Raw genomic sequence first — 27,982 nt, 5'->3', positions numbered from 1 at the left:
TTTTCCCAAGAATGAAATTAATTTATTTGTATTCATCTATTTAACTGTCTGTCAAAAACAAAATCGACAATAAAGCATTATATACAAATCATGGCTAAACTGACAGGCAGTGTAATCGGCACATGCACAACCATACCGGTTCATCTATATTACAAACAGGTTATTAGGAAATGAAACAAAGACAGGAAAGGAGAGTTAAAACATGACAACATATACAACCCAGAATCAAAAGCAAGGATTCAAGCACCGGCCTATAATACAGCGTCTGCAAGACAAAACATTTTTACATAAGCACATTTTTGGTCTTTGAAGGGGATGTTTTTATGCCAAGCTCCCAAACTGTGTATACCTCATTGTGTTGTGAATTTAACAAATAATAAATAGCTCACATATTAATGGTAAAATACAAATCAAACTATTGCAGGTCACCCTTGAAAAAGAGATATTTTGATCTCAAGAGGCTTTCACCTGGTTAAATAAAGGCTACAACAAATGTTCAATAGCCTCTACCTATGAAGAGAATATTATTTGTCTTTTATCTAGACAAAATATGAAATTTAAACAATTCTAAAATAATAGTGAAGGCAAAATCTATCCCATGTTATAATATACCTTTAACCCTCCTGTTATCCTGTTAAACCAATGTTTGACGCATCTGAAAAAATGATTCACATTATTTCTTTGCTTAGTATTTCATGCCTTTTCCTAATTTAGTGAGGACTAGTGGGTAAACATCAAATGAACATGAAGATCTTTTTTAAATGTCCTGTACACACTTTGTACGCATCGGTGTTCCTTGGGGTCAATTTGACCCCAGGCTGTTTTAGTAGTATAAAACATATAAAAATGTCAATATTTTAGACATATTTGTGTTGATTGTGTAGGATGGTATTGAGGTGACTATTACATGCAAAAAAAAACCCGACCCTCTGCTTTAGTTATTGGTCCTTTAACAACATCAAAAAGATCTTACTTTAACATTTTATTTCAGTCAGTGAGATTTCATGGTGATTTATATATTTTTCGATCGTCACATAATAAACATCTGGATGTATAAAGGGGTCTGTGGGGGGGAAGGTTGGGGTAATGTTTTATTTAAATGGTTATTTAGGGAGTCAACTAAGACACCTAAAGCACCAGAGACATACATGTTGGTTAAAATGTTGAATATGATCATTATCTTGAGTCAAATTGACCCCAGAGGATAAAGGGTGTAAAGTCAATCTGAGGATAACAGGAGGGTTAAGTCTTGTTTCTAATTTCTTCTGTAACAGTATTGGTCAGTGGAAAACAGGTTTGGTCTCACAACAAATAAAAAAAGGCACAACAAATCCAATCCAACAAGTTCAATAAACAGGATGTACAGTTTTGCATTCAGTGCATCACTTTTATAGTGTGGACAAAAGTGGGACACCTTTCATAAAGTTGAGATGAAGCAAATTTAAAAGAAGAAAAAAAACGTTATTAAAAAGTATTTGCAGTATTACCCATAGTTCCCTGGGGCTAGTTATGAAGCTTTGGTCCCTTATTTGTCTTTGGTCTTTTATTCGGTCCAGCGCTTTTGGCCTCATGTTGATGTCTCAGAGATAAACTGCAGCTCCAAATCCTCACAGTTCCTTTGGCTTTAAAGTGAGTTTGTCCTCCTGCGTGTTGAAAAAGCAACACTGACTCTGAATCAGTCTCTCAGGGGCGGATTCGTCCACTAGCTGCTCTCAGGAGGTCAGGAGCTTCTCATGGTTCTGGTGGAGGAGCGGAGAGTGACGGCTGCACCCTCTAGAGGTAGTCCAGCTCCAGTGCATGGCTCAGAGCCTCCAGATCGGCCCGACAGGAAACCCTCCAGAACGGCATGTTCTTCTACAAAAACAAAATCAAAATCTATTATATCTAGGTTTAATGTAAAACATGCAGACTTAAGGCAACTTGCAGCACTCCTGCAGATGCAGTGCAGATGTGAATAATGGACTGTGGTTTTGAAGGGGGATTACAGTGTGTGACAAAGTACATGTGGATAAAATGTTGGCCTTTAATGCACAAAAGTCTAATGCCTGCCAAGTTTAAGAAAAAGTGTAACATTTCAATGAAAAGGTTAGAGTGTTAGAGTCAGACACAGAACCTTCAGAAACCAAGTGTCTCTTAAAAGTTAACTGATTAGTTGAGGCCGTTTTTCAGCAGTCACAGTTGTAAAAAAACCAGATTGAGTTATACCTTCTTGGCTACGGACTCTTCTTCCGCTCCATCTCCTATCACCACATACACCGCTCTCCGACCGAACCTCTGAGAGACACGCTCAAAACAGCTCTCTTTGCCTTTGAAGAAAGTTCAAACATTAAAATAGCCCATTTGAGGAAGGATATTGCTATTATCAGGACAAATGTTTTCTCCCTGAACCCATTTCCCCTATATTGCCCTCACCTGTCTTTGTGGCACTGTATATGTTCTCTATGGGGAAAGCAGAGCCCAGACCGTACAGTAACACCTTGGAGAGCGCTGGGATGAGCTGGGTGGTGGTCACCAACACATTCACACAGTTAGGCCTGGAACAGGACAGGACACACACGTTAGTTATGACACCTTGAATGAAATTTAATGGGATTAAATGTCAGCCAATAGTAAGTGAGCACAAACTGACCTGGAGTTGATGAGAGCCAGAGCTTTGAGAGCTTGAGTCAGCCACAGGTCGGTCAGCACCTCCATCTCTCTCCTCAGCTGTAACCACTCCTCTCGCTTGGGGCTGCCCATCAAACCTGCTCATCAGGGAGAAAAAAGTATACGGTCAGTCTTTGAGACCAAACAGAGAGGATGTGAGCCTTTACAGCTCTAATGTGTAAAGAAATGTAATTATTTCAGAGAGGTTACAAAACCTTATTTTGACAACAATCAGCACAAAGGTCTTTATTCAACAACAATTTCTGACTAATAATTCTAAATGACGATTGAATGTGTGTCCTTTTTTTTTGCTATTTTATGGCAATTGAATGAATAGGTGTCAGTAATCAACCATATTGCTGTTTGTTGTTAAAATACTCAAATCATCTTCAACACGACTAAAGGTTTGGTTAATGCACCAGAAAAGAAAAAAAAAGGATTCTGACTAAATAGGAACTTTTATAACTTGATACCAGCTAAAGGAAAGAAAAATAAATCAGAATAATCCAGAATTAACTCCATCTGGTGTTGAGCAGCAGTTAATAATGTATATATCTATAGTGATGAAAAGGCATCTTTATCTTTCTTTTTAATATAAAAAAATAAATACAACCGGAAATATATAAGGGCAATCATTTTAAATATTACATTTGATTCTCTTTTTATTTAAAACAAAACAAAATTGTCAAAATAATCATAATGTTGTTAGATTTGAAAATGTGGTTGCTCTTACAAAAGACAAATCTGAATATTCAGTTTGCCGGTCCACTGTTAAAAACAATGTGAGCGGAGCTTACCCCCAATATTATTATTGTATGTGTTGTACATCTCCTTGACTCTGCGGTATCTAAAAGCCAGTTTCCTCATCCAGTCCACTCCTCCGTGAACCCCCGACCCCAGGCACAGAGAGCCGGCCCCCGCTGGGCTCTGGAAGCCGTCCGACCCAAAGTTGTAAGTGCTGCAGGATCACAAAACAGGAAGCCGTCAGGTTGTAGATCACAAAGAAGCAAACTGCATTTCTCCAGAGCACCTTATAGAAGCACTAGCATTGGTGTTTCAGGGGGGAAGCTATAGGCACAACTGTATTCATGGATAACGTTTCTAGCTCTAGCAATTGTTTCAAGCTTCAGGTTATGAATAGAATGTATTACTCAAACCATTCATCACATTAAGGGAAGTGTGCCAGTGTAACCACAAGAATTTCAGGGATAAGAAACCCTGTAAAATTGGAAATCGTTGAAACTGAGTTTTGAATAAAAAAGCTTTGTCAGTAAGAAACCATGAAGTACTGTTTATACATTCAGCGAGGGCAGTATAAATATTAAAACATCTTTGAGAATGAAAAGGGCCAAGTGTAATATAAAAAAAAGGTACTTCGGTACACTCTGGCTCTTTCTCAAATCACCCCTAAAAGTATCCTAAAGTGCTTCAGCAATAAAACGTCTGGACCGAAGAAGACAGAGGGAATGATAAAGAGATATTTTGATGAGATATGAAAGCGTTGGATAATCCTGTGACATATTATATGGCTGTGGAAGTCGGGGAATTAAAAGACATGCACACACACAGACGCGCACAAACTCTTTGTCTCATCTCCCTGCTTTCTTTTTCTTCCTCCTGTGCACTAAAACCCTGAGGGCAAGTCTGGTTCACGAGCCTTGTCAGAACGGAGTACAGTAACACAGCAGCAGCACTTTACCTCAGGTCCTGTCCGTTGTCATCCGATGCCACGTCATCAATATGAACCTGGTCGCATTCCTGGGAAATGAAAAAGAGAGCGGATATATCAAGAGATCCATTTCAGAGTGGAGCGCTGTACAGGCAGGTCTGTCCTCTTTAGGGGAGCCTGCGGGGGTGATGGCAGCTACAGGAATACAAATAAAAAGAGCTCAAATAAAAGACAAGGAAGAAGGAAATAAGGTATTGAGACACGGGACGGCGAGGCGCCAGACATACAGGACAGTCAACATGACTGTGCAATGCTGGTAAACCACGCCGTAAATTAAAGTTAATCAGATTTTTTTTTTATTTACTGCGTACTTTTTTGTTAAAAGAATCCTCTGAAGAAAGACTCTTTGTCGTTTTGTTCCTCTCTACTGGATGCTTCAGGAACCAAAGGCATTCAAACCACACTATAGCTTAAAATAATTGCTACAAAAACACCTTCAGCATTATGCAGTTAAATCAGAAACAAATGAAAGAAGTCACTAAGATTGGAAATGAAGAAAACTAAAATAAGCCCCTTTTCATGATAAGATAGAGATAATAAGAACTTTTTTTTATTGATCCCAATTTTGGAATTGTCTGTGTTGCAGCAGCATCAAAAGTTATCTCAATAGAAATAAAAAAGTGATAGTGGACCAGGAGGAAATACTTCAGTAAATCTAACAATGACTTTCTCTTGAAAAAATCTCTTAAAAAGCCTCTATTTTTCAAACTAACATAACACACCACACATCCGTGCACACATTAGTGTCCTAGTCTAACTTCTAATTGTCACCCAGCGACCTGGGACAGACAGGCTCTCCTATCACCTTTCAGCCCTCTTAAAGCCAGATGGAGACGCTACCTCATCTTTCCTCCATCTCCACATAACTCTATTCCCAGGGGCTTCAACCCACCGCCCACTCAGGTGCCATCCGCCCCTGCAGAGCAGCTTCTACTGACCATACAATACAAACGAGCCCTTTAGAGGTTTATAGGCTCTGAAACTCAGAGCAGCTACACTCGGGCCCTCCAAAGCATTGTCATTTTAATCCCGTAATAAGACCTTCAACTCAAGCGGAATACAGCCATACAAATCTGCTTTTTTATATAGGAACATTTCTACTGGAAATTCTGACTTTGATTATAGCAATTATTTAATCTCTTCTGGTAGTACTTGAGTTATGACAGCAGCGATAACCCTCAGTGAAGCTGCTACTGACAGAGGAAGGACAGGATGATTGTACCTTAAGACTTAACAGCAGTTGCTTTAGAGATTTACTGAGCCCTGACAACAAAAGAGGGGGTAAGGACCGGGGTTTGCAAATGGCTTTGTTGGCTCCTTTTCCTTCTCTCAAATGTCCCTCCTCCCATTTGACTAATTTTCCTCTCCGATGCTCAGACACACACCTATAATTACTGCACAAAGTGTACTTGTTCTCTTTCTCCCTCCGTCCCTCTCTAATCTTTTTTCTTTGTCAGAACAAGGCTAAAGAATTCAACCTGAAAAACGTATAAACTTTTTCAGTCACTTACACGTAATAAAACCGCATCGTCATCGTTTTGTAGAGGTTTTTACTAGTGTCCAGGTTTTGTCTAACTGTGCACTTAAGCCAGCCTTTAACAAAAACTCCTTTTCATATTCCTGCTAAACTGAGGAGGGCAAATTACTTTGAAAATTGAACAGTACGTATTAATACATAAAGAATTTGTGTGAGGGGATTTCCACTGTGCTTTATGCAGTTACGACAACAGCAGCCATATGTAAAACCTGTTTCCATGGGGAAAGTAACTCACTGCTGATATTTCCTGTCTTTCTTCAAATACATCTTTAAGTGGCAAAAAACTGAGATAAAGGGCAGCATTTATTATAAAATAAATAATAAGTAAGGTTTTTGTGTGAAATAACGCATGATGTGCAGTATAATGGTTTAAGGGGGCAAACAAACAAAGTTAAAGATAAAAATGAAATCGAGTAATTCTCTGAACATGCTCTCCTCACAGGTTTTAAATTATGAGTCAAATTGAAACTCACCTCCAGGTCGTTGAAGAAGAGTCTGGAGTCGGCCAGGTTGAAGATCATCTCCTCCATCCACAAACCAAGAGACACCGCCTTTGAGGAGTCCTGAACACAGAGACACACATTCTCTAAAATTAATAACTTTAAAAGCCACACTGATAATAATCATGATAACATTTAATCAAGGATATGTATGTATTGATGTCCTGAGGCATGCCAACACATTTCCTTCAGACACAGTAAACTCTCTTATCTGTCTATCCGTCACACACTCAACACATTTAATTCAAGAAAAAACGTTTTGTTTACTATAGCCTGACCTGAAATGAGGTCAGAACAACATCTCGAAACATTTCAGGGCCCCCTTTTAATAGAGATTTTTTTTTCATAAATTCAAGTGCTCATACTGAGATTGATGGCTTAAGAGGTTTTGTATTTAGAGAATGATGAGTTAGTTGGATTGTTGAACATCATTACTTGTCACTTCCCGCCTTGTCAGTGCCGCCGCCTGCTTGTCTCTCCTAAAAGCTTTCTTTTTCACTTTTTCAAACTCATCAACTGGATTGACATAAGCAGGTTTCAGGGAGGGGCCAGTGTTAATATGTATCTGTCAATCAAACTATGCAGATTGTTATCTCCACTAACGATATTCTGACCTATTTGTTTTGGCTCTCTTCATTTAGTCTAGTTGTTTCCCTGTACTGCACCTTTTCCTTATTTAAACTATCACATACAATTTAAATCATTAAGTCCATTGGACTATTCAATTGAATACGGTAATAAAACAATTAGGAACATATTTGTATTCATAAAATAAGCAAGTCTTTTATTTTCTCCTTTAGATTTTTCCTTAGCTTGAAATTAAATGAATTGACTGGCTGTGACAGACTGGAATGATGATCAAATCCATACGAGTATCTTAAACAAAACAGTAAGTCTATGAGATGTAACTACATAACTTAAGTGGATTTAGCTACATCAGTACGTTTTGCTCTGTGTTTATGGCGGCCTTTAACCTTTTTCGTTGTGAAATGTAGAACATTTACTCAAGTACTCTACTTAAGTATGATATTGGGCTACTTTTAATTTTTCTCTACTTCATACTCCACTACATTTTAGAAGCCAATATTGTACCTTTCACTTCACTAGATTTATCTAACAGCTTAAGTTAATTGTTAAGAACATTGTTTTATGTGTACTTATGGAGAAATGTATTCTATTTCAGTTTCACACTTCTTATCATTACAATTCCTGCCAAATACAACACCTGCCTGTTCCTTGGAGGAATGATGCTGAGGAGAGTTTAGCTGGCTGTTAAGTTCAATATCCATACGTTGAAACGAGAACAGTATTAATACTAGTACTACTAGTTACTTTACAGATTAGGAGCATTCAAAGGAAATAAAACACACTTCAACTAAACTAGATTTGATAGACACACTTATGCATCATAATCCAGTATTTAATATATTGTAATATTTAATATGATTCTGAAATTTTATTTAAAAATTTAAAAAATTTAACTTTTCTTTTTGTTGGATTTTGATGTCAATGCTTTTTTATTTTAACTTGAGTGAGATTGTGTACACAGGACACCCTCACACCTCCCTGCATCTCTCCTCATGTTTTCTCTAACTATGCAGGTGTTGCATTACACCAAATTCAGTTTGTTTCCTAATAAGCAAACTATATATCATGACCCGGAGAAACACATGCATCATAATGTGCGGGCAGTGAGGCTGACAAACAGTTTGGGCGTGTTGTTGTTGAGGACTACAAAAGCAGGTGTGTGTATGAATGTGTGCGGTGTGTTTTTTGATGGCAGCGTTGGCTTGCCTTTGGCAGACAGACAGGAGAAGCACAGGCCGGGCTGTCAGCCAAAGGTGAACATTTGAGATGAATGCATCTCTAAATGACAAGCAGAGGCGTCTTCTGGCTCGAAATGGTAAAAAAGGGCTTGATAACAAAAGCAGGATTAATCATGATGATTACAAAATACCCCACCTTCTAAAAAAAGGTGTAAAGAGAAAAAAGGCAATGAGGACAAAGGGCGGGAAAAGTTCAGTAGGAGGAGTAGGAGGTCTAAAGGAGAACATTATGAAGAGGAGGGATTAAGAAACACTGGACTGAAGAGGAAGACATGAATTGAAAGGATGAAGAAGGTGGAGTTAAAGGCTTAAGAGAGGATTGTTCTTCTTGTCTAATAATTGAAATAATTATCTATAATCACTCCCATTAAAAAAATCAAGGGCTGGTCTTTTTAGAGGGACAAATAAAGCCTATTTCTGATAATCCCAGAAAATAAAAGAAAAAGAGGAGGAAGGAAAAGACTAAAACACCCGAGTTCCCACCTTTACTCATGTATTAAAACACACTGGAGTGGATTGATGGGTGCTGTATGACAGATGAGATAATGGAGGAGCAAGGGAAGGAATCAGCTCCTCATGTGGTTCTCCATTCACCTCTGTCTCACAGAGCTGGTGAAAACAACTGTCTTTCAACACAGCCATTAGTCTTTCCTGCACGCCGGGCCCAGATTCGCCTTGACTTAAAGGTCCAAAACATTTGTTTATGATAAGAGTTTAATAGGCTGACCCTAATGGAAAGAGCCTGGGCTGTTAAAAGTAGAAAGAAAGCAGGACATAAAGTGAAGATAAATTATGCCAGAAAAAAAGCATTATGGCTGTCAGAGTAGGATTAGTTAGCAGAATATGTAAGAGGAAGAAAAAAGAAGGGCAAAGCGTCGCTAGCTTGTAAACGGTCTTAATGCTTTGGATTGTTAATCTGTTTTTCCGCTGTCACTCATTCAGTCCCTCTGACTTTTGATGTCAGAGTCCGTCCAGCTGAGCTCCAGCAGCGGGGCGTTCGGGGGTGGTGGGAGGAATCAGGAATGTTTGGCACATGAGTCACATTTCAAACACATCCACTTTTTCTCTCTCACTCTCTCCTGTGTTTCTTTCTCGCTTTTTCACTCACCACCCCCCCCCCACCTCCTCCTCTGTGGCAGAAACAGAAAGAAAAAGAAACAACAGCATGCATGGCCTGCCAGGGGCTGAGCCGATCAGAAACGCTGCTCCCTCAAACTCCCATCAGCCCTGTGTCAACCCGCAGGGGGACCGTGAGAATTCAAAACACGTGTCCCCGGCCAAAACCAAGAAACGCACCACGGTCCGCCCCTTGTCAGCTGCCTGTCTGTTATGTAAAGGTCCCACCGGCTGTCGATCACGCCGCGGGATGCTCGGGTAGCTAAACAGCCCCGGTGCATTATGAAAAGAAACAAGAGGGCAGAGAGGCAAAAACAGCCAGCATGTGAAAATGCTCAGCGATGAGACCCAAAGGTTGTGGACTCGGCTGTTTGTCAAATAAGCACTCCAGCGCTGAGACAAAGGGTGATTTTATGACGACAAGGGTTAGTTTGTTGATGCAAGGGTTTTATGCGAAACTGTGCCTATCTACCGTATCAGAACTGTTTTCAAAGTGTGAGCTAGTAAATAACAAAGGGAGGGGTCTTATATTCGTACCTTTCCGAAACGTGAGGAGAAGGTTCCCGTGAGGAGCGAATGGAAAATGATGATGGTTTCATCCAGGTCCCAGATAAACACGCGCTGCAGAGAAATAACAGATATGTAATGTTAACCTCACGAGTGTGTGCGTGTGAGGGAGAGAAAGATCAATATTGTAGAGAAATGCTGATAATTTTCAACACAGTGTGAGAGTGTGTTTACCTCAATGTCAGAGTCCAGAGGTGGTGCAGGGTCACTGACTCTTTTCCTCCCTCTCAACTTCCCATCCGACCCCCTCCTTGCTGGGACCCCCTCCTCTTTACCTGGTGTGGGGGGGCTTGGCGGCGGGTGGTACTCGCCTAGAACACACACACATAAAACAAACTCTATAAAACAACCTTCTTCGAGATTTAGAGTTTGATGTATTAACTCAAGAGCGTGTTGATGGGGCGCTCTTTTAACCTGTTAAGCCCCGAGCACAGAGAATACTTTATGGGATGTGTTGGACCAAAGGTGTTTGGTTCCATAGCAGGGTATACAATTAGCATATGACATTTAAAAAATATATGTTTCTTAAACCAACTTAACCTACAGAACATAAATGACTTTGCTTCTTTTTAAAAGGGCGCCTAGTTTACATTATCTTATTGTAACAGCAAAATAAAATGTAACACAAGTTTGAAAATACCTTTTTTAATTACTTTTATTCTTAAAATCAAGCAAATATATCAAACTTGGTACAGTACAGTCCATGTTATATGTGCTTTTTGTTCAGAGTAAGGCATGGTACATGTGGTATTATAAGTCAATTTGAAATAACATGCTTTGTCCCTCCTTACCTGTGTGCGACTCTGGGCTGTGATTGGGCAGCATGACGGGGTGTTCTGGATTCTGATAGGCTACTGGAGCTGTGATGGCAGTGGGGCTGATGTTGCTGCTGGTTATGTAGGGGCTGTTGTAGTGATGAGAGTTATAATACGGAGAGTACTGACTCTGACTGTAGCTTGAGTACGCTGAAAACTCCTGTCAAAACGTAAACATTTACTTTAATTAGTCGGTGTCATTTATCATTCCAAAATGAAACGTCCTACAATCAAACAGTCGTCATCATGATTAATACATATGATAGTCATGACAGTTGCTAAATTAAGTTATTTGTCAGGACTGCTAGAGTTTAAGATGTATGTTTTCAGGATCTTCAGATGTCTTGGCAGTAAAACATCCTGTCGAAGTTACATTACTCACTTGTTGTGTAGAGTTGAATGGGGTTGAACTCGAGATTGCATGGGTGCCTTGAAAAATTCCAGATGAAATACCACCACCTGAGAAACGATGTGATGGCAAAGGTTCAGACTTTCAGGACATAATTCATCATGCAGGATGGAGAACAATTACAAACTGTTGAGAGATTTGACTGCGTTACATCTTGTATCAATGAATCCTCCTCTGATGTAATGCCACAATATACGATCTGATCCGTGAGTATCTGTGTGAAGAAAGTCAAGAGCAGTAAACTCCTTCCTCAGTGACAGCTCAGAGCTGCAGGAGCCGGGAGTCAGATGTATGTTTGGCATCACAATACAGGTGGGAAAGTGTGCTACTGCTGCTGCTCTGGGAATCTTCTCAGTATAATCAGGCCAAGGCAGGAATGTCTTCCTCCAAGCGATTTCCTCCAACAGTGACGCTGCTTCACCCTGCATCCTTCTGTCAAGTCTGTCCATGTTGTTTGTTTGTCTGAATAATTAGTATGCCCTCAGCCAGGCAGGTTATGTTCTAGGCTTGTCTGTTTGCCTTTGAGCAGGATTGATTGCCAACAAAGTACTGGCAGGATCTTCATGGTAGAAGGGTGAACAAATAGGCCAAGAAAAAACAGATTACATTGTGGAGCATATCCGAAACAAAAGGCAGATACAGAAATTACTTTCAGTTTGTTCAAAATAAATACTTGACGGTTAGGCACCCTAACACATATTTTTTGTAGCATCTATGTTCCTTACAATTTACAGCTTATGAACAGTTCCCAAAAGGGGAAATTAGATGATCTGAGGGAGCATTTGAATGCACCATTGGCCTTGGCAGAGGTCTTTCCTCATGTACTCCAATTATATTACCTCCACCTAGGGCCGATGCAGCATATCTAATTTGTATTCCATTATTACCATATTTACCCTCCTACTGTAGTTTGTGTGTTTGGCTCAGTAATAACATTCACAAAGTGCTAAATGGTAAGTGAAGGAATCACTTTTTTTTTTATTTGTGTGTGCATTGTAATACAATTTTCCTGGAACCAAAAAGAAAACATGTCAATGAACCTTTGTAAATAGTTGCTTGGTTTGGTGTTTTATGTACAGTAGGACGTTATTCAAAGTAGTTTAAGTACAGGTTGAAAGTTGATTTAGTATTAGTTTCTGTGAAGGGTTATGTTTTGACTGTTGAACTGTGCGACAAGCTTCCCTGTGGCGATAATGAAGATGTACTCTCCTCTTCCCCGACATGACCTGTCCTGAACCAGGATATTTGTAAAGACTCCCTTATTCAATTCTACTTTCCATTATTGCGTCAGTCTAAAGCTTCCTGCTGCTCCCCATTTATTTTTCTCCATTCCACAGTGCTTGACAAACAGGAGACAAATGACTCAATGGAAGAACCACACTGAAACCTCCCCGGACAACAATCTTCAAAGCGACTGAAGGAAAAATCCAGGAGGTCTCTGGAGTAAACACAAAAAAAGCTCCCATAGTCCCCATTTGGTTTCAGTTGAACAAGCAGTACAACTGTGTGTTTGGATGTATTTTTGTGGTGTGTTTGTGTGTGTCTGTGTGTGCATGCTCAAGCATTGTGTACAGTATAATGGACGACATGGAAACATTCTGAAATCCTACAAACATTGGGTTGTTGTGGCAGTTTATTACCGTTTGAAGTTTGCAGTTAATGATTTATGCTTACAAATATTCAAACAAATGTATTTTGTTTGGGAACCGTGTCTTACAAACTCAAACTACTCTCTCTGAGAAAAAACATGTTTTGTCCTACAGTCGGGCTCTAACAGAGCATCGAGGTCCTCGCAGTTTGTAAGATGTTGTATCGTTTGTGTTCACAGGAATATTTACATTCCCTTATAATGTGGGACATCTGAATAGAGGAAGTGATGTGGAAAAATGTAGTTATTTGGGAAGGGCTGAAAACACAGGCAACAGAAAAAACAGTTACAATTTCCCCCTCCAATTGTTACCGGTGTTTTTCAGCCCTTCCCAAATAACTATATCAACTCTGTATGACGCAAGATAGGGTTAACAATACAGATTTTTCATTGTACAACTTGAGTCTTATCTTTGTATCTTTGGCCTTGATCTGTTGGGAGATCTGAGATCTGGTCACACTGAGACGTGAAATCACTAATATGAAGTCCGACAGGGCAAAAACTACAAGCAAACTACACACTTTGGGTCATCTTATCTACTTTATTTGGAGGTAAAACTGCAAGTGAGAACATTCAAAGCAAGAATGGCAGACTGGAGTTTGATCACAAAATCCGTCTATAAACTGAGATGAATGTTTTTTTCTTTCCCAAATAAGTTTGGCTCACCTATTGCAGCCTATGTACGACGTTGACCTACAATACCAGCTCTATTAGTACATACAGTTATCTTGAGAAATTAGACATTTTTGAGCAAAGCGGTTTAGGAGTTTAGCTAGAAATTGTTGGCTTTCTGAAAACCTGTCTCATTCTCCTTCATGTTTCCTTACTTGTCAGACTTGTATTAGCATTGTCCTGTCAGGATTCTGTAATTAACTTGTCAAGTATAATCTCTTATGATAACCCATGTAAAACTACAAAAAGAACCAAAAGAAGGAATATGCTTTCAGATTGTGTTTGAATGCCAGGACCATTATAATAAAGACATTGGCTCATATTCCACTTATTTGAGCATGAGGGATATAAAGCATGTAGCAGCAAACCTAATCTGTTTACGGTTTGATCCTGTTTCTCTTCTCTTTGTCTCATCCGTACAGTGAAGCAGGGCCGCCCCCCCATCTGCAACATTAAACCTCCTCACCCTCCGTATAATTCACCTTAACCTCTCCCCTCTCACACACAAGGTCAATTTCACGCTGCTTTGAAAGCCATAAAGTCGCACTGAGCGAGTCATGCTTTGGGCGCCGGACGACTGAGGAATGTGTACAGAGGAGATACACACACTCACAAAAACACACTGACACAAGGCCTTGTGTGGGCAGAGAGCTGATCACACTTCCTTTTGAGTTGTTGTTTTTCGACAAAGACCCTCTGCCCACCTCTTTGTTCCCTCTATTTTTCTCCGTTCTCCCATCCTCTGTCTACATGTTTTCTCACTGTCTCTTTCTCTCTTACAGACACAAGCGCTTGCATGCTGTGTTGTTGGTCTGAGTGGAGAAAGGGGGCCTGACCCCGAGAAAAGAGGAGGGGTGGGGAGACTTTTGACGCCAGGAGTCCAGACCGCAGCTAATGGAGAACAGGTGTGGCACAGAGAAGGAGAGGGAAAGAGAAAAAGTGAAGAGAGAGAAGAGGAGTAGGAGTATAGAGCTGAGGAAGGCAGCACCAGGATGGATGCTCCTTCTATTAAGTTTGAAATCAAAGATGGCGTATATAAGGTGTGTGTGTGTGTGTTAGCGTGTCCATACATTAAATACACACAGTGTTTCAGACTTACCGTGTGAGTAGCTGTAGAGGCTCTGACCGGGAGGAGTGCTGCTGAAGTTTGAGTATCCCAGAATGCCTGTCTGACCTGGAGAGTGACTCAGGCCTTCTTCTGTTTTAATGTCTAAGGACAAAGAGATGCCATCGAATGAGCATAAGATTAATTTCCTAGGTTACATAAAAGATTAGCCAACATGCAGATTAATGTTAACCAAGTCTGTCTCACCACTGGGGATCAAATAACACATACACATGTATAACAATCTATCTTGGTAACACAATATTGTGGTTTCTTGTATTCATTACATAACTGTCTGCCTTGTTTCCCCCAAATGAGTTCCCAGTTTAATGTTGATGTTGTCCTACAGCATGTGTTATATTGTTATTGTGTCTTGTTGCCTCCATACATGAAAACGCTAAAACTGTGAACTCTTCCTTAAAAAGGTAGGGTAGGTAAGAATGGAGAAACCAGCTAGAATTTGAAAGTACGCAGCCGAACACACACAAACGCGCACATGACCAATGAGGGCACGAGATAAGTTTGTGCACAAGATGGAAGAAGGCTGACAGGCAGGTAGGCCATCCAGTTACTTTAGCCGAGCCGGCTAAAATAATTGTTCGTGATTTTTACAGCGCCACGGCTTCCACAGATGACGTTTTTTTATGTATTTATTGTCAAAGCGTTTAATATATTCATTGCTATCAGGATGTTAAGAACATTCCATGGAATATAACAAACAGTGTTTCTGAAGTGACTTACCTACCCCACCTTTAACTGATTTTTTTTTTTAGTACAGATTTGTGACAATTGTGACATAACATGTACAGTACCTCAACCATTTGTATGTGACTATATGTGCACTACAGTATATGTGCACTATTATCAATTAGCATTGTTTTATCTTTATTAATTTAATGTGAAATTTCAACATATTTTTTTTTGTTTGTTTATTATTTTAAATGTTTTTGTGCTAGTGCTGTTGTTTCGTTCTGTACAGGGGGGAGGATTGGGTGTAAACATTGGAAAACATGCACACTTCTGTATTTTGTGTCTGGCACTGTATGTATTACAAAGTTGCTATGTTGTAGATGAAAAAGGGAAATACAGTTTTATAAAAGTGAGCGCTTTAAAGAAATAAACAGATAGACACTAACTTCCAGAATCTGATGCTTTATCAAAACATTGAATGCATCCACATCACCGTATGGTTGTGTGTACTCACTGTAGGAGGGCATGCTGTAGCCCTGTGTGTGGTGAGTGTAGGGTGCGTACGGCCCCGCAGGCTGCAGGGCGGGGCCGTACTGAGTCTGTCCGTACGCAGCCATCACACCTCTTCCCGTTAGCTGGTTTTAAAGAAGGAAGGAGTAATGAGGAAACTTTTGGGGACAGGTTCTCGTTCTCATTATCTGTTACAACAGCACATCTGTTTTTGTCACCGTTAGAGGACGAGGAAGTTCATTGAAAATGTAAAAACATGCAAACACTTTCTTTAACAACAAAGGAATTATTGACACAAACAGTACCGTGGTGGGGTTCATACTGTATACTGGTAAAATCTGAATAGATGCACCTTTTTTTGCAACTTTTAGCACTAAAAACAAATATGAAAAGACTCAGTTGGTTTTAATAATAAGGAAAATAAAGTTCAGATAATTAGTTTATAATGAGCATCACAGAGTTTAAGGCTTAGTTACAATTAAGTGGCGGCTACCGGAAGACACACAGCACAACATGTGACAGAGAAGTCATTAAATTCCACTTTCAACCTCAGTGAAGAATGTCATGAACAACTCACCTGCAGTAGGTACGATGAGTATGTAGTCAATAGAAAAAGCCCTGTGAATGAGACAAAACAGGCAATGTCAGAAAGTTAACAATTAAAACAGTAAGGAAATTGAAAAATACATTTTAATAAGATAAAACATGAATTACTGAAATGTAATTTGGTGTTTCTCACATATTCTCACATAAATGACAAATTTACCATCGGCATTGCTCCCTAATATCCTTTGTAAAAGTAGAAAAACACAGTGTAATGCAGGATACCATCCAACACCAAAACATGTTATACAATTACACAAAAAGACAACATTAATACACATTTTGTTTATATAATTAATTACCCCTAAAATCAGGGTTCTACTGATTTCAATCACAAAAAACAAACTAACTAATAAGCGGTCTCCTCACTACCGAAAATGATGACCAGTTACATCATTAGGTTTTATTTTAAGCTATATATAATTAATATAAAACTATTCTTTGAGTTAAAAGGCCGACTTGAGGATTAAAGTGACTTCAGAGAGCAGCCACCTTTCATCTGAAGCACTTTACTCTTTCATTTCTTTGTAGTTTTGCCCTCTCACCTGAACTATAGAGAGAGCTTTATCGTCTTTATCCCGTCACACCGCTGTTAGTCAGGTTCCTCTCGAGCCGTCAACTCTCCTGTGGAAACAATAGCAAACGCACATCATCAGGACACAGGTATGCAGGTGACTGACACATGGTGACGTGCCTCGGGCCCCGCTGCAGCAGGATGAGGGGGGGAGGGGTAGGTATGTTCTCCAAACACAGTTCAAGAGGTGAATACTTTCAAGGATAGACAGAGAAGATGAATGCGGTCTTGATGTGAAGAGTACGATCATTAGCGACTCTGACAGTTAAATGCTGAGTTACAAGAACCTGACCGGTACGATTGTGCTTAGGGAAAATGTTAGGAAAACGCTGAGTCATCTTGCTGTTTGGCACGTGTCTCATGCATGTTGTGTTTGGCTATCAAGAGGAACGAGGAAAAAAGGATTTAAAATGTTTCATGTTTGGTGATAAGATGAGAAAATAGAGCTTTGACAAGATGAGACATTTGTGCAGTCCTGTCTTCTGAGGCTTTTGTCTGGTTTTCTCTATGTGTCTGTTGACAGAAGTATTAAATGATAATATAGAGAGAGAGAAAGAAAAGGGTGAAAAGAAGAGAAGGAAGTGAAGGTCTCGGCTCAGTAAGCTGGAGGTCAAAAGGTCAAAGCCACATGAATGAGTCTGAGCAGGAAGCTGAATGGGTCTGTTTGACAGCAGATGCTAAAGCTAAATCATTCAAGGTACCAGTCATGGAGCACGATGTATGGTGGGTTGTAATGGAAACGATTCGGTAAAAACGTCATCTACTAACACAAGGGACAACAGTATGTGAGCAATACTGTTTGCACATTTTATTTTGGTCTCTATTATTTAATACAGAGGTACATCTTAATTGTGTTTGGTGCAGGCCCTCTCCTGTTTCAACGTGCACACACAGATGTTGACCGGCCTGGCACAGAGCAATGATCTCTACATCATCCAACACCTTTGGGATTATCTGCAACACTGACTGCGAGACGGGCCTTATCACCAAACATCAGTCAGGGTGAAGGGAGAAAATCCAGATTCCAAAACTACGTGGAGAGCTTTTCCAGAAGAGCGGAGTCTGGTGCAGCAGCATGTCGATGCAAATAGATTCAAAACAAGGTCACATGATTCATTCTATGTTTGATCAAGGTGTAGAAAATGTTTGATTTACAAAATTAATTTTATGTGTGATATTTTATTTGTAATATAGAGTTAAATGTTAATTACTTTGCTCAGATTGCACACAATGTTATTTGGTGTTATAGGGACTGTGATACAACGTAGATTACATTGTTCTGATTGCATGAAAAAGTGACTTTCTATACTTGATCATTAATGGTTTTGTGTCCTGAAAGTTGTCTTAGAATTTGATGAAAACGATATATAAAATCCATCCAGCAATGTATCATCATGCTCACAGTACTGCAACATATTCAATGTCAACCCTGTATCATGCTTTACAGCGTTAATTTGTATTTACATTGGTAAAATTCATATCCCTTTCATTTGATTATAATGCTCACTGAGGTGAGAGTCCTTAAAATCTCACATGCACAACTTGCTTTCCCATTTATTTGTCTACTCTCTCTCCCTTTTCTCTTTCTGCCTCTTTCTGTTTCTGCCTCTGGGCCATTCCAATCTGGCAAAGCTGCAGCTAACTGCCCGACCTCTGACCTCGCTGACAACACAAAGACAGAGACAGATGACAGTCATGAAGTATAGGGGCAGCAGGGTTTTACTGCAGCAGAGAAGATGAGAAAAAAAAGAACAAGCTAAGAAAAGTGACAGCAATTGTGACAGTCGGCTGATGAAAAGAAGCGTTACTGAATTTACAAAACATCTTACAGTATTGTTTTGTTCTCATGTCAACAAAAGCCTTTTTGACAGCATACTAGAGAAAACACACCTCATGTTGTGTCAGCTCCATCTGATGGAACCGCCCTCCTGGCTTTTCAAACACCTCAGTGTTTTCTGTGTAAATACATGTGTGAAGCAGCTACAAAGACTGAAAAATCCACCTGCACATCTGTGTTATGACTGTAGAATAAACATAAATAAAACAGATTGTAAATGTGTCACAAAGGAGTCTATTTACACTTTGTCATGTCGGTAAAGGCTTGTTATTATTACAAATAAATAGCAAATGTTTGATATTTCTCATCGAATTTCATTTATATGAAGAACGCCTACAGTAAATCTTACAACCAAGCAACGCTTAGGTTTTTATCTTGCGTCAACAATTTGAACCATGCATGAGGTTCATCATTATTTTTCTATCAATTTCCATTTGAAATGCCCCTTATGACCTTGCAGCCATCAGGGGTCATGATCTGACCTTCATCACAGGCGTAGTGTGAAGCTCCAGAGAGTAACTATGATCCCGCAGCACAGAGGGAAAATAAGGAAAGTGCTGTTGTGCTTAGCATTTCCTAAAACTTTCCAGGGATCAAAAGTAAAAGCGACGCCTGTTCAGAGTCCTTTTGACTTCAGCTGCATCCCTGCAACAGTCCTACATGCACACACATGCACATGCACGTACACACAAACACCCGCACTGTGTGTGATAGGGGAGGCACTTCCTGGTTCAGGGTGAGGCCTGGGAGGAGGACGCACAAGGCCATGGGAACTGCAGGACACCGGAGGGAAGATGAGCGGAGCTCAGCAGAGATGGGGAGGGCCGAGGGCTGAAACTAAAGCTAAAACAAACCCAGCGGGGCCACAGGGGGCCACGAGGCCACAAGGCCAGTCCCACCAGCTTCACCTGGGTCCCAGGGTTCTGCTAGACCACTGCTTCTTTCACGGATATCAAATTCTTGCCTTTGTGCTGATGGATTACATCACAGGATGGTATATTGTGCTTTAAGATGGAATGTCATCGGATACATTTTAAGGAATACGCTGATGTTATGCAGATTTACCTGTTGTTCAACTAAACTCTTGAGTGAGGAAAAGATTGACACATGTGAAACTGATCCTTATGGGCCAGCTAGTTTATCTGTCAGTGCGACAGCATCTAAGGGAAAAAGTGTTTTTCTTTTCCAAGCTCTACACGCAAAGGCGGGCAGACAAGCTGGTTGTGGTCCAACAAGACGCAAATAATGATTGAAACGGGGATAGAAGAGCCACATACAAAAAAATCAGTTGAACCAACAATGATTACTAAAATTACTTTTTATGATGGAAATGTGTATCACAATATAGAGTCACAGCATTTAGTGAATGACTTTGAGTCATATTTAATTCAAGGTCTGATGAAGACGTCAGAGTTAGATTTTGCATATACATAAAAACCCCTGTATTGTTTCATATTTGAAATGTATGAATCTATCCTGGCCATATAATCAAAAAACGTATTCACTTCTAACATAAAAGGTCAGCTGTCTTCTTCAAATTAAAATACTGACAGAGTTTGCTTAGATGTTTGGCAACTGACTGACTCGTGACTTTTCAAATTGTGTTTACTTTATTACATACTGTTAGTGAACTAAATACATGACAGTTGGTTGATATCCCACGTCTCCTGTTTACATTATTGAACAATTATTTGAATATCATGTAGGTTTTCTGTGATGTATGTTGTTTACAGTGTCAATATGTGTGCTGTGTCAATGTCTAGTCTAGTTTTGATACGACGTGTGAGAGTCTGATCGGACACCACGGTGACCTTCACATGTTTTGACTTTTTATTGAAACATTGTGCTCCTCCGAAAAGGTGACGTGCTGGTCTGTAAGCATGCCATATGGGACCCCACCTTGAGCCCTCAATTTGGACAGTCTGCCAGAGAGCCTGGGGCAGAGTGGGGGTTGATTCACTGCTGCGGCCACTGATAAAAGACACAGAACAAGGGCCCAGTATTTTCAGCTTGTGGGGCACTTTGTAGGGCTTCATGGTGGAAATCTGTGCCATCTGCCAGCTACTGCCCTCTTTAACCACCTTTGGCCGATAGCAGTACAAGTGGAATTAGCGTTATACTAACATTTATTGTTAAACAAAGGCAGCACGTCTTCAGATAAGTGAAAAGAAGAGGACTTATCAAGCAGAGGAAAATGTAGAAAACATGCTCTCGTTGCTTTACTAGACAATTACTAGAAATCTATTATGGCTCATGATAAAAGGAGAGAGCACGCCCCAAACTCTGCTCCCATAAGCCTGATTATCTTTCAAAACACTGACTGTATTTATAATTGCTCATTTTCCAAGTCACGTGCACAAAACATATTTATCTATCCATAAACAAACACATAGTAAACACACCGCTCCTTGCTGTTTAAACTCTGATATGTTTCATCAATGCACAAGGATTTTAGAATCAGTATTTGTATTCCTTTTTTGATATAATTCTAAACATTATTTTTGTTATTTATCTTAGGGATAATTTGGTCTATTAAATGTTAGAAAATATTGTAAATTGTCCGTCAAATGTCAGGGTTTTGTGCAACCTGAAACCACAGGATATCAACTTACCGATATCTTTTTTTTTATCAGATAAGACAAAGTAGTAGATCCTCACAACTGAGGAGCTGGAAGAAGATCATTTTTTGCCTTTTATGAAAAAATGATTATCCACATATCAAAATAAATGTAGAATAATTTTCAACTACTTATTTTAAAGCTACAAAGAGCTTCTAAAATACTCTAAATTTTCATCCTGGCCAGCACATTATTAATTATCCAACAAGCGGTCAATTTAACCATGTGTTCAATAAAATAAGGATATCAGTGAGAAATGTGTAAAGAAGTAAAAAATACTTTTTATATTTTTTTTGGTAAAGGATTGATTAACACGGGTAGATTAGGTGTGCAGACACAGAGGCTCAGACATGCTGCTGGCCATCCACTAACAGATGTTCAGGATTGATAATCTCCACCCACCAAAACCAGATAATTATTTAAGAGGCAAACACATTCCAAGTGTGTGTCTGTGATCGTATAGGAGCGTACATTAGCCTTAAGTGTGTCATCACACTGGGATTAGGACTACTGTTTATGTTTTTTGTTTTCTTTGTATTTTTTCTGTTTTGATTTTATGTAAAGCGTCGTTGAGCATTAGGAAAAGCGCTATACAAATCCAATGAATTATTATTATTATCACTGCCAGCAATGCCCTGTCTGCAGGACAACAAAGGATATAAGCTATATTCTAATGGAGGTATCTTTGATGTTAATATGTTCAATTATTTTGTTGCCAAATCAATTAACAGAACACAGCGGTCCTTCTGCAAAGTAAAACCCAAGCAACAGTGCGATACTTTTGACGTTGGGAAACATACTAATGTCAACAGTAACCAGTCATGTTTTCGATGACTCCACATCCCGAGCCAGACATGTGCTGAGACAGTTAAAAGCAAAAACACAGGAGTGAGATGTTTCCGTGTTGCTGTCACCTGTTTACTATCAGAGGGACCCATCTCAATGAGATTTCCCAGCAGCCACCATGCCACTAATACCAAAAATGAAGAAACTTGAGGAACCAGTTTAAAACCTACGCAAGCCATTAATCGCTTTACTGACTGGTTCTACTCTCACTGGAGTCTCTGTAACACTTTCCTCAAATAACCAAAAACACACACAGAACTTGCTTATACTAAAGTACTTTACATTTAAAAAGTTAAGTCACATAATGACAGATGTATTATGTCCTTTGAAAGCAACAGAAGTTATCATACAAGAGGCTCCAATTAATCTCTGGCAGCAGTGAACCTGTTGCTGACTCTGTCTGCACTCAGTAACTTTACCTCCAGACTTGGTGGCCCTTCTTTTCCACTTGACTAACTCCCTGCAACAAGACTGCTTGAATGCCAGAAGCTACCCCCTTCTGTCCCTCAGTAATCAAAACCTCTTTATTCAACAATGCCAGCGTCTTAATCTGTGATATTCTCCAGCACAAATGCTCAACTGCCTTCTTTTTATGCTTACTCACTTGCCTTCACAGCCCATATCTCGGCACCCAAAACGCTAATAATATCCCTAACAATTTTCCCCTTGTGATATTGCCAAATTCGAAAAGGACCACCTACCCCAAGGTCTAGACTCTGAGTCCCCCAGAACCAGTGCCCCGGGACGCGGGTCAAAGTGGGGGGACAGCTGGCAGACCTCCAGCAGCCTGGAGGAGCGGGGGTGAGGGGCTGGAGCAGCGGGCTGACCCTCAGTCAGATGGTGGTCTGGTACCCAGGTAAAAAACATCTGGTCCAGTGATGGGAGAGTGGACGCACACACGCTCGCACACTCACAACTGACACACGCCTGACTGCATGACTGCTCCTGCCTTCTCTAATGAACACACACACACACCCACACAACACCCACCACACACACACACACCACACAACACACTCACACAGACACACACACACACACACACACACACACCAGCACACACACACACACACTAGCACACAACACACACACACACACACCACCACACACACACACACACACACACACACACACACACACACACAACACACACACACACACACACACACACACACACACACACACACACACACACACACACACACACACACACACCACACACACACACACACACACACACCCACACACACACACACACACACACACACACACAGGCTCCTTTATTACTCATTAGGACAAAAAGCTTTGCCCTCCATCAGCCTCCTCAGCAAATGATGGCCGGTGGCCGCCGTAGTTGCTAACAGCTGGCCAGACAGAGCCCGCTGGTAGCTGAAGCTCGCAGCCGTTACAGACGGATTGAGGTCCAATTACTTCTAGAATGGTAGATTTACAGTGGGAGTGTGTGAGACAGAGAAAGCGTAACAAAAAAATTAAAGCAACAGATTGATTTATGTCTTTTTTTATAGATAACAAGGCCGGGTAAATAAGATGAGATATAATACGTTGGCATAAAAACTATATTCAGGAAAATATTCAATGTAAAATATTCTCGTAGAGCCACAGAGAATTATTAAATTCTCGATCCATTGGAAAGTACCAAACCATTCTGAAAGCGCAGACAAATTAAATATGGTTACCGCAGCTATACGCTGCGATGTGTGTGGCTTCTCCATTCATCAAGTAGAGATAAGGAGAGTGGAGATAGCCAGAGAGGACAGCTGTTGTCTTGCTGACAGCACACCACACACACACACACACACACACACACACACACACACTACCACACACACACACACACACACACACACACACACACACACACACACACACACACACACACACACACACACACACACACACACACACCTAACACACACACACACACAACACACACACACCACACACTACACACACACACCACACACACACACACACACCACACACACACACACCACACACACAACCCTCCCCGGGTGCTCTTTGGGGCTTAAGGGGAATTAAAACGGGAGAGGGAAGGGTTAGGGCGAGGGGAAGCCATTCAGAAGGACAGTGTGATCACTTTCGAGCCCCATACTTTCTGGAAGAGACACCCCTCAACCACTAGTGGTCACCGGGACCCCCTTTCATTCATTCCTTTTGTTTTAGCTAAACATATTGATGCTTACATGCAGATTCTCACACACACACACACACACACACACCACACCACACACACACAACACACACACACACACACACACACACACACACACACACACACACACACACACACACACACACACACACACACACACACACACACACACACACACACCACACACACACACACACACACACACACACACACCACAGACACACACACACACACACACACACATTTATGAGGTCTAACACAATAGACACAATACTGCAGAATGGATTCTACATAAAGCCTCTCACACACAAAACACACAAATAATATAAATTCAACAGTCTTGGGATACATTTAAAATCATATATTTCAGTGACTCAGTTATTACATATTTGTTCGTCTTAATTGTATTATCTTTGCATATCAGTATTACCTACTGTTGTTGCTTGAAATCTGTATGTAATAATAGACTTTTAGGAATAACAGCCGACAGAGTTTAGATTTTAGTCAGGCCTTCTGTTTATGCAGACAGCTGCACATATCAGGCTACACTCAGCTGGCTGCTCGTGACGTTGTTTAAAGTTCAGAAAGCGTTCAATCCATGAAAACCCAGAAGCTTTTACTTTATTCCACAGTGACTTACTCAAACATAACTAAAGAAATAAGTGGACAGTGACAGTAGTTGCTCAGTAATGGGGAATTCAATCAATTAAAGAAGAAAAGGACAAATAAACAAGTAAGGAAACATATGTAAAAAGGCAAACAAGTACAATATGATAATATATTGCTTACTTACATGTAGACATTATTATTTTGGAAATGTTTTGTGGTCTTTTCAACTGAGATTGTTGTAAAACTATATCTTGTTTCTCTTGTGTACCAGGATGAACTCTTATTAATGATATTCTGTACCTAAATCACCATATCATACATAAAGCACACAGTGTTGGAACAGTCATGGAAATATTTTTTTCTTTTAATTGGCAGGTTGACAGAGAAGATGTAAATTAAGTCAGCTTTGCTCTGTACGCTAAGGAAAAACACAAAGATGTGTGTGTGGCTGAATTTGGGGTGTCGTAAAACAGCATCTAACTGAAAGATCTTCAACAGACTCACTTCAGTTCAGCAAATAAAACTAAATGAATGCCATCCGTCCAGCTTTTAATACTAGGATAATTCACTTCTTAGACTAAGAGAATAGATTGAGTATACCTTGAGACTATATGGGTCAACATGAGAGCCCTGGTGTAACCTTGAGTTCAAGTCAGCAAGGATATTTGACTCCCAGAGAAAAAGAGAAAGGGAGAAGGAGAGAAAGGGAAAGAGAGATGAACAGAAGCTAAATATAATGACATTTGTGCAGATAAAGTCAGGAAGAGCAGAGCTTCCTATGAAAATATTTATCATTCCACAAACGTTTGGCTACAGAGGGGTTTGGAATTAATTTGTGTTTTCTTAAGAGGGGGTGCCTTGCGCTACAGGATGGGGAATTCTCCACAGCCCGGGACTTTTTGGGCTGCTGCTTATTCACAATTTATTAGAGCTAGTAATAGGAACCACGAAGGAGCGACGAGGGCGGAGAGACTGAGAGGGACCCGGCCTGGCCTGGAGAGCGAGTCCAGAAATGGGGGCCCTAATGTTATCAAGAGACGAACCGCAGTGTTAAATCAAACACGCCCCAAGAACACACCTCCGTATGTGGTCGGAGCCCCCCCCTCCCACCCCTCCAACAAGACCCCTGGATGGTATTTGTGGGGGTTAAAACGCAGGTATATAAAAACAGATTTAAGGAGATTTATAATCTGTCTCTGACCTGAATCTGACACTATATCGAAAATAAAAGAATCCTTTTTTGGCTGGCCATTACCCCTGCAGGTTTATTTCAGACAACTGACAGTGACATATGTTCAGTTTACGTTATGCAATTCTGAAATGAGTTTTTGGAGCTGGTTTTTGGCACTTTTCCCCCACACCACAATAGTTTAACTATGTTTGCCCTGCAGCAAGGATGTAAAACCCTCTGGTGTCCATCTATGCAAAACCAATAGTTGGAATGAGACTTAATTAAAATGATGTTTTCTGGAGGGGAAAAAGGGGATTTTTTTAATGGTTAAAAATGAATAATAAATAAAGAAGATTAAATGTCATGACACAATTGTCACCATATACTATACAAGAAAAATGAATGTCATATTTATTTTTCTTAAAATCTATTTATTTAAAAAAAAACTAAAGGGCCCCATGTAATCGTTGCTGAAAGACATGTTTAAAAGGGATTTAAATGGTTGGAACAACATTGAGTTTGTTTCTCGTCTGGAGCCATAAAGGGTTCCTTGAAATAAAAATATGAATACCAGCCTTGAAAAATGCTTAGCGTGGCTCCCCTAATTTAGTTAATGAGGGTCCTGCATAGCGGCTGGGGGGGGGGTGTCAGTGATTTCAGTGTAATCTTCTTGTACTTAGGCCGAGCCAAAAGTGTTGCACCGATTCAACCAGCACCAAGAAAAAACAAAGAGCTCCATCTGAGAGAAGGTGCCCTCACAAGCACGGTTCTCTTTTAAAGGCTCAGTGAAACACAAATTGCTGGACATGTTGATGTTGGGATTATAAGGTTTTTCTTCTCTTATTAATGACTACAATAAACTGGGGTGAATAAAATAACTTTAATACTGAAAGAAAGAAAATCATTTACAATATCTTCAGTTACAAGCACAACTCTGAAAATTAAATGTCCCATTTACTTTAACATTGGTCTACATTTGAATGCATTACAATATAGTTTGTCTATCTATTTAATTGTATCTAATAGGCAATTGGTGTCCTACATAAGGATAATTTCATATTCACGGATTCATTTACAATTTGTTAAATCCATGCAATGTCTGGTAGTTGTTGTTGTCTCAAATACTTTCATGATGTAATGTATTTTATGTATTGTAGATGTAATGTATGTTAGCACACCATTTCAAATTCTGTCATTATTATACAAGTCTTATTTGAAAATTAATTGGAAATTCCAAAGGGAGTAATTCAATTAAATTTGACATATTTTGATTTTGGTTTATTTTTATAAACGTACCATAATTGTACGTCCGTCTTAATCATACATTTAATTAAAAAAAAAAAAGACACACAGCAATTAGAAGCAATTGTCCTGGTTTTAAATGTTAATTAATGTTTATTTAAAGGATCTACTCAAATAAACACCAACCAGAGATGAAGAGCAGCGACAGAAGGATGCACTCGTAATGATATTTTATTAAATATAATGATTTCTCCACAATAAAACCCCCTCGAAATCGCGTTACACTCGATGGCATGAACAAGTGAATTTATATAAAAGATACCGAAGTATTTCACACTTACCATAATTCAGAGAGAAGATCGTGAAGTTGAACAAATCCTAGTATCAATCAGAGCAGATGCCTCTCCATGCCCAAGAGACACCGGCAGACTTTTTTACAAGTGTCCCGGCAAAATAAGGGAACAACGTGAGCGCTCGGGAGAGACACGCAGCTGCAAAAAAAGTGGAAGAAAAAGAGG

General features: G+C 39.9%; 1 protein-coding gene across 1 annotated transcript; it reads right to left on the bottom strand.

The window, feature by feature from the left end:
- Positions 1-10: 10 nt before the first annotated feature.
- eya2 (EYA transcriptional coactivator and phosphatase 2) lies at positions 11-27,982 on the bottom strand. Its single transcript, XM_034084077.1, has 16 exons — positions 27,806-27,982; positions 16,919-16,997; positions 16,348-16,388; positions 15,775-15,895; positions 14,565-14,675; positions 11,119-11,195; positions 10,713-10,896; positions 10,096-10,232; positions 9,892-9,975; positions 6,386-6,475; positions 4,346-4,404; positions 3,444-3,604; positions 2,630-2,744; positions 2,413-2,534; positions 2,206-2,306; positions 11-1,854 (listed from the first exon to the last, which is right to left on the bottom strand). Exons 4-16 carry the CDS (start codon positions 15,875-15,877, stop codon positions 1,774-1,776), a joined length of 1,425 nt encoding a protein of 474 aa, XP_033939968.1. The 5' UTR covers positions 15,878-15,895; positions 16,348-16,388; positions 16,919-16,997; positions 27,806-27,982; the 3' UTR covers positions 11-1,773.

Source organism: Pseudochaenichthys georgianus, chromosome 5, assembly GCF_902827115.2.
Source record: "Pseudochaenichthys georgianus chromosome 5, fPseGeo1.2, whole genome shotgun sequence".
Lineage (NCBI taxonomy): Eukaryota > Metazoa > Chordata > Actinopteri > Perciformes > Channichthyidae > Pseudochaenichthys > Pseudochaenichthys georgianus.
The sequence above is the reverse complement of the archived record's forward strand: the minus strand, read 5'-3'. Positions and strand labels throughout refer to the sequence as shown.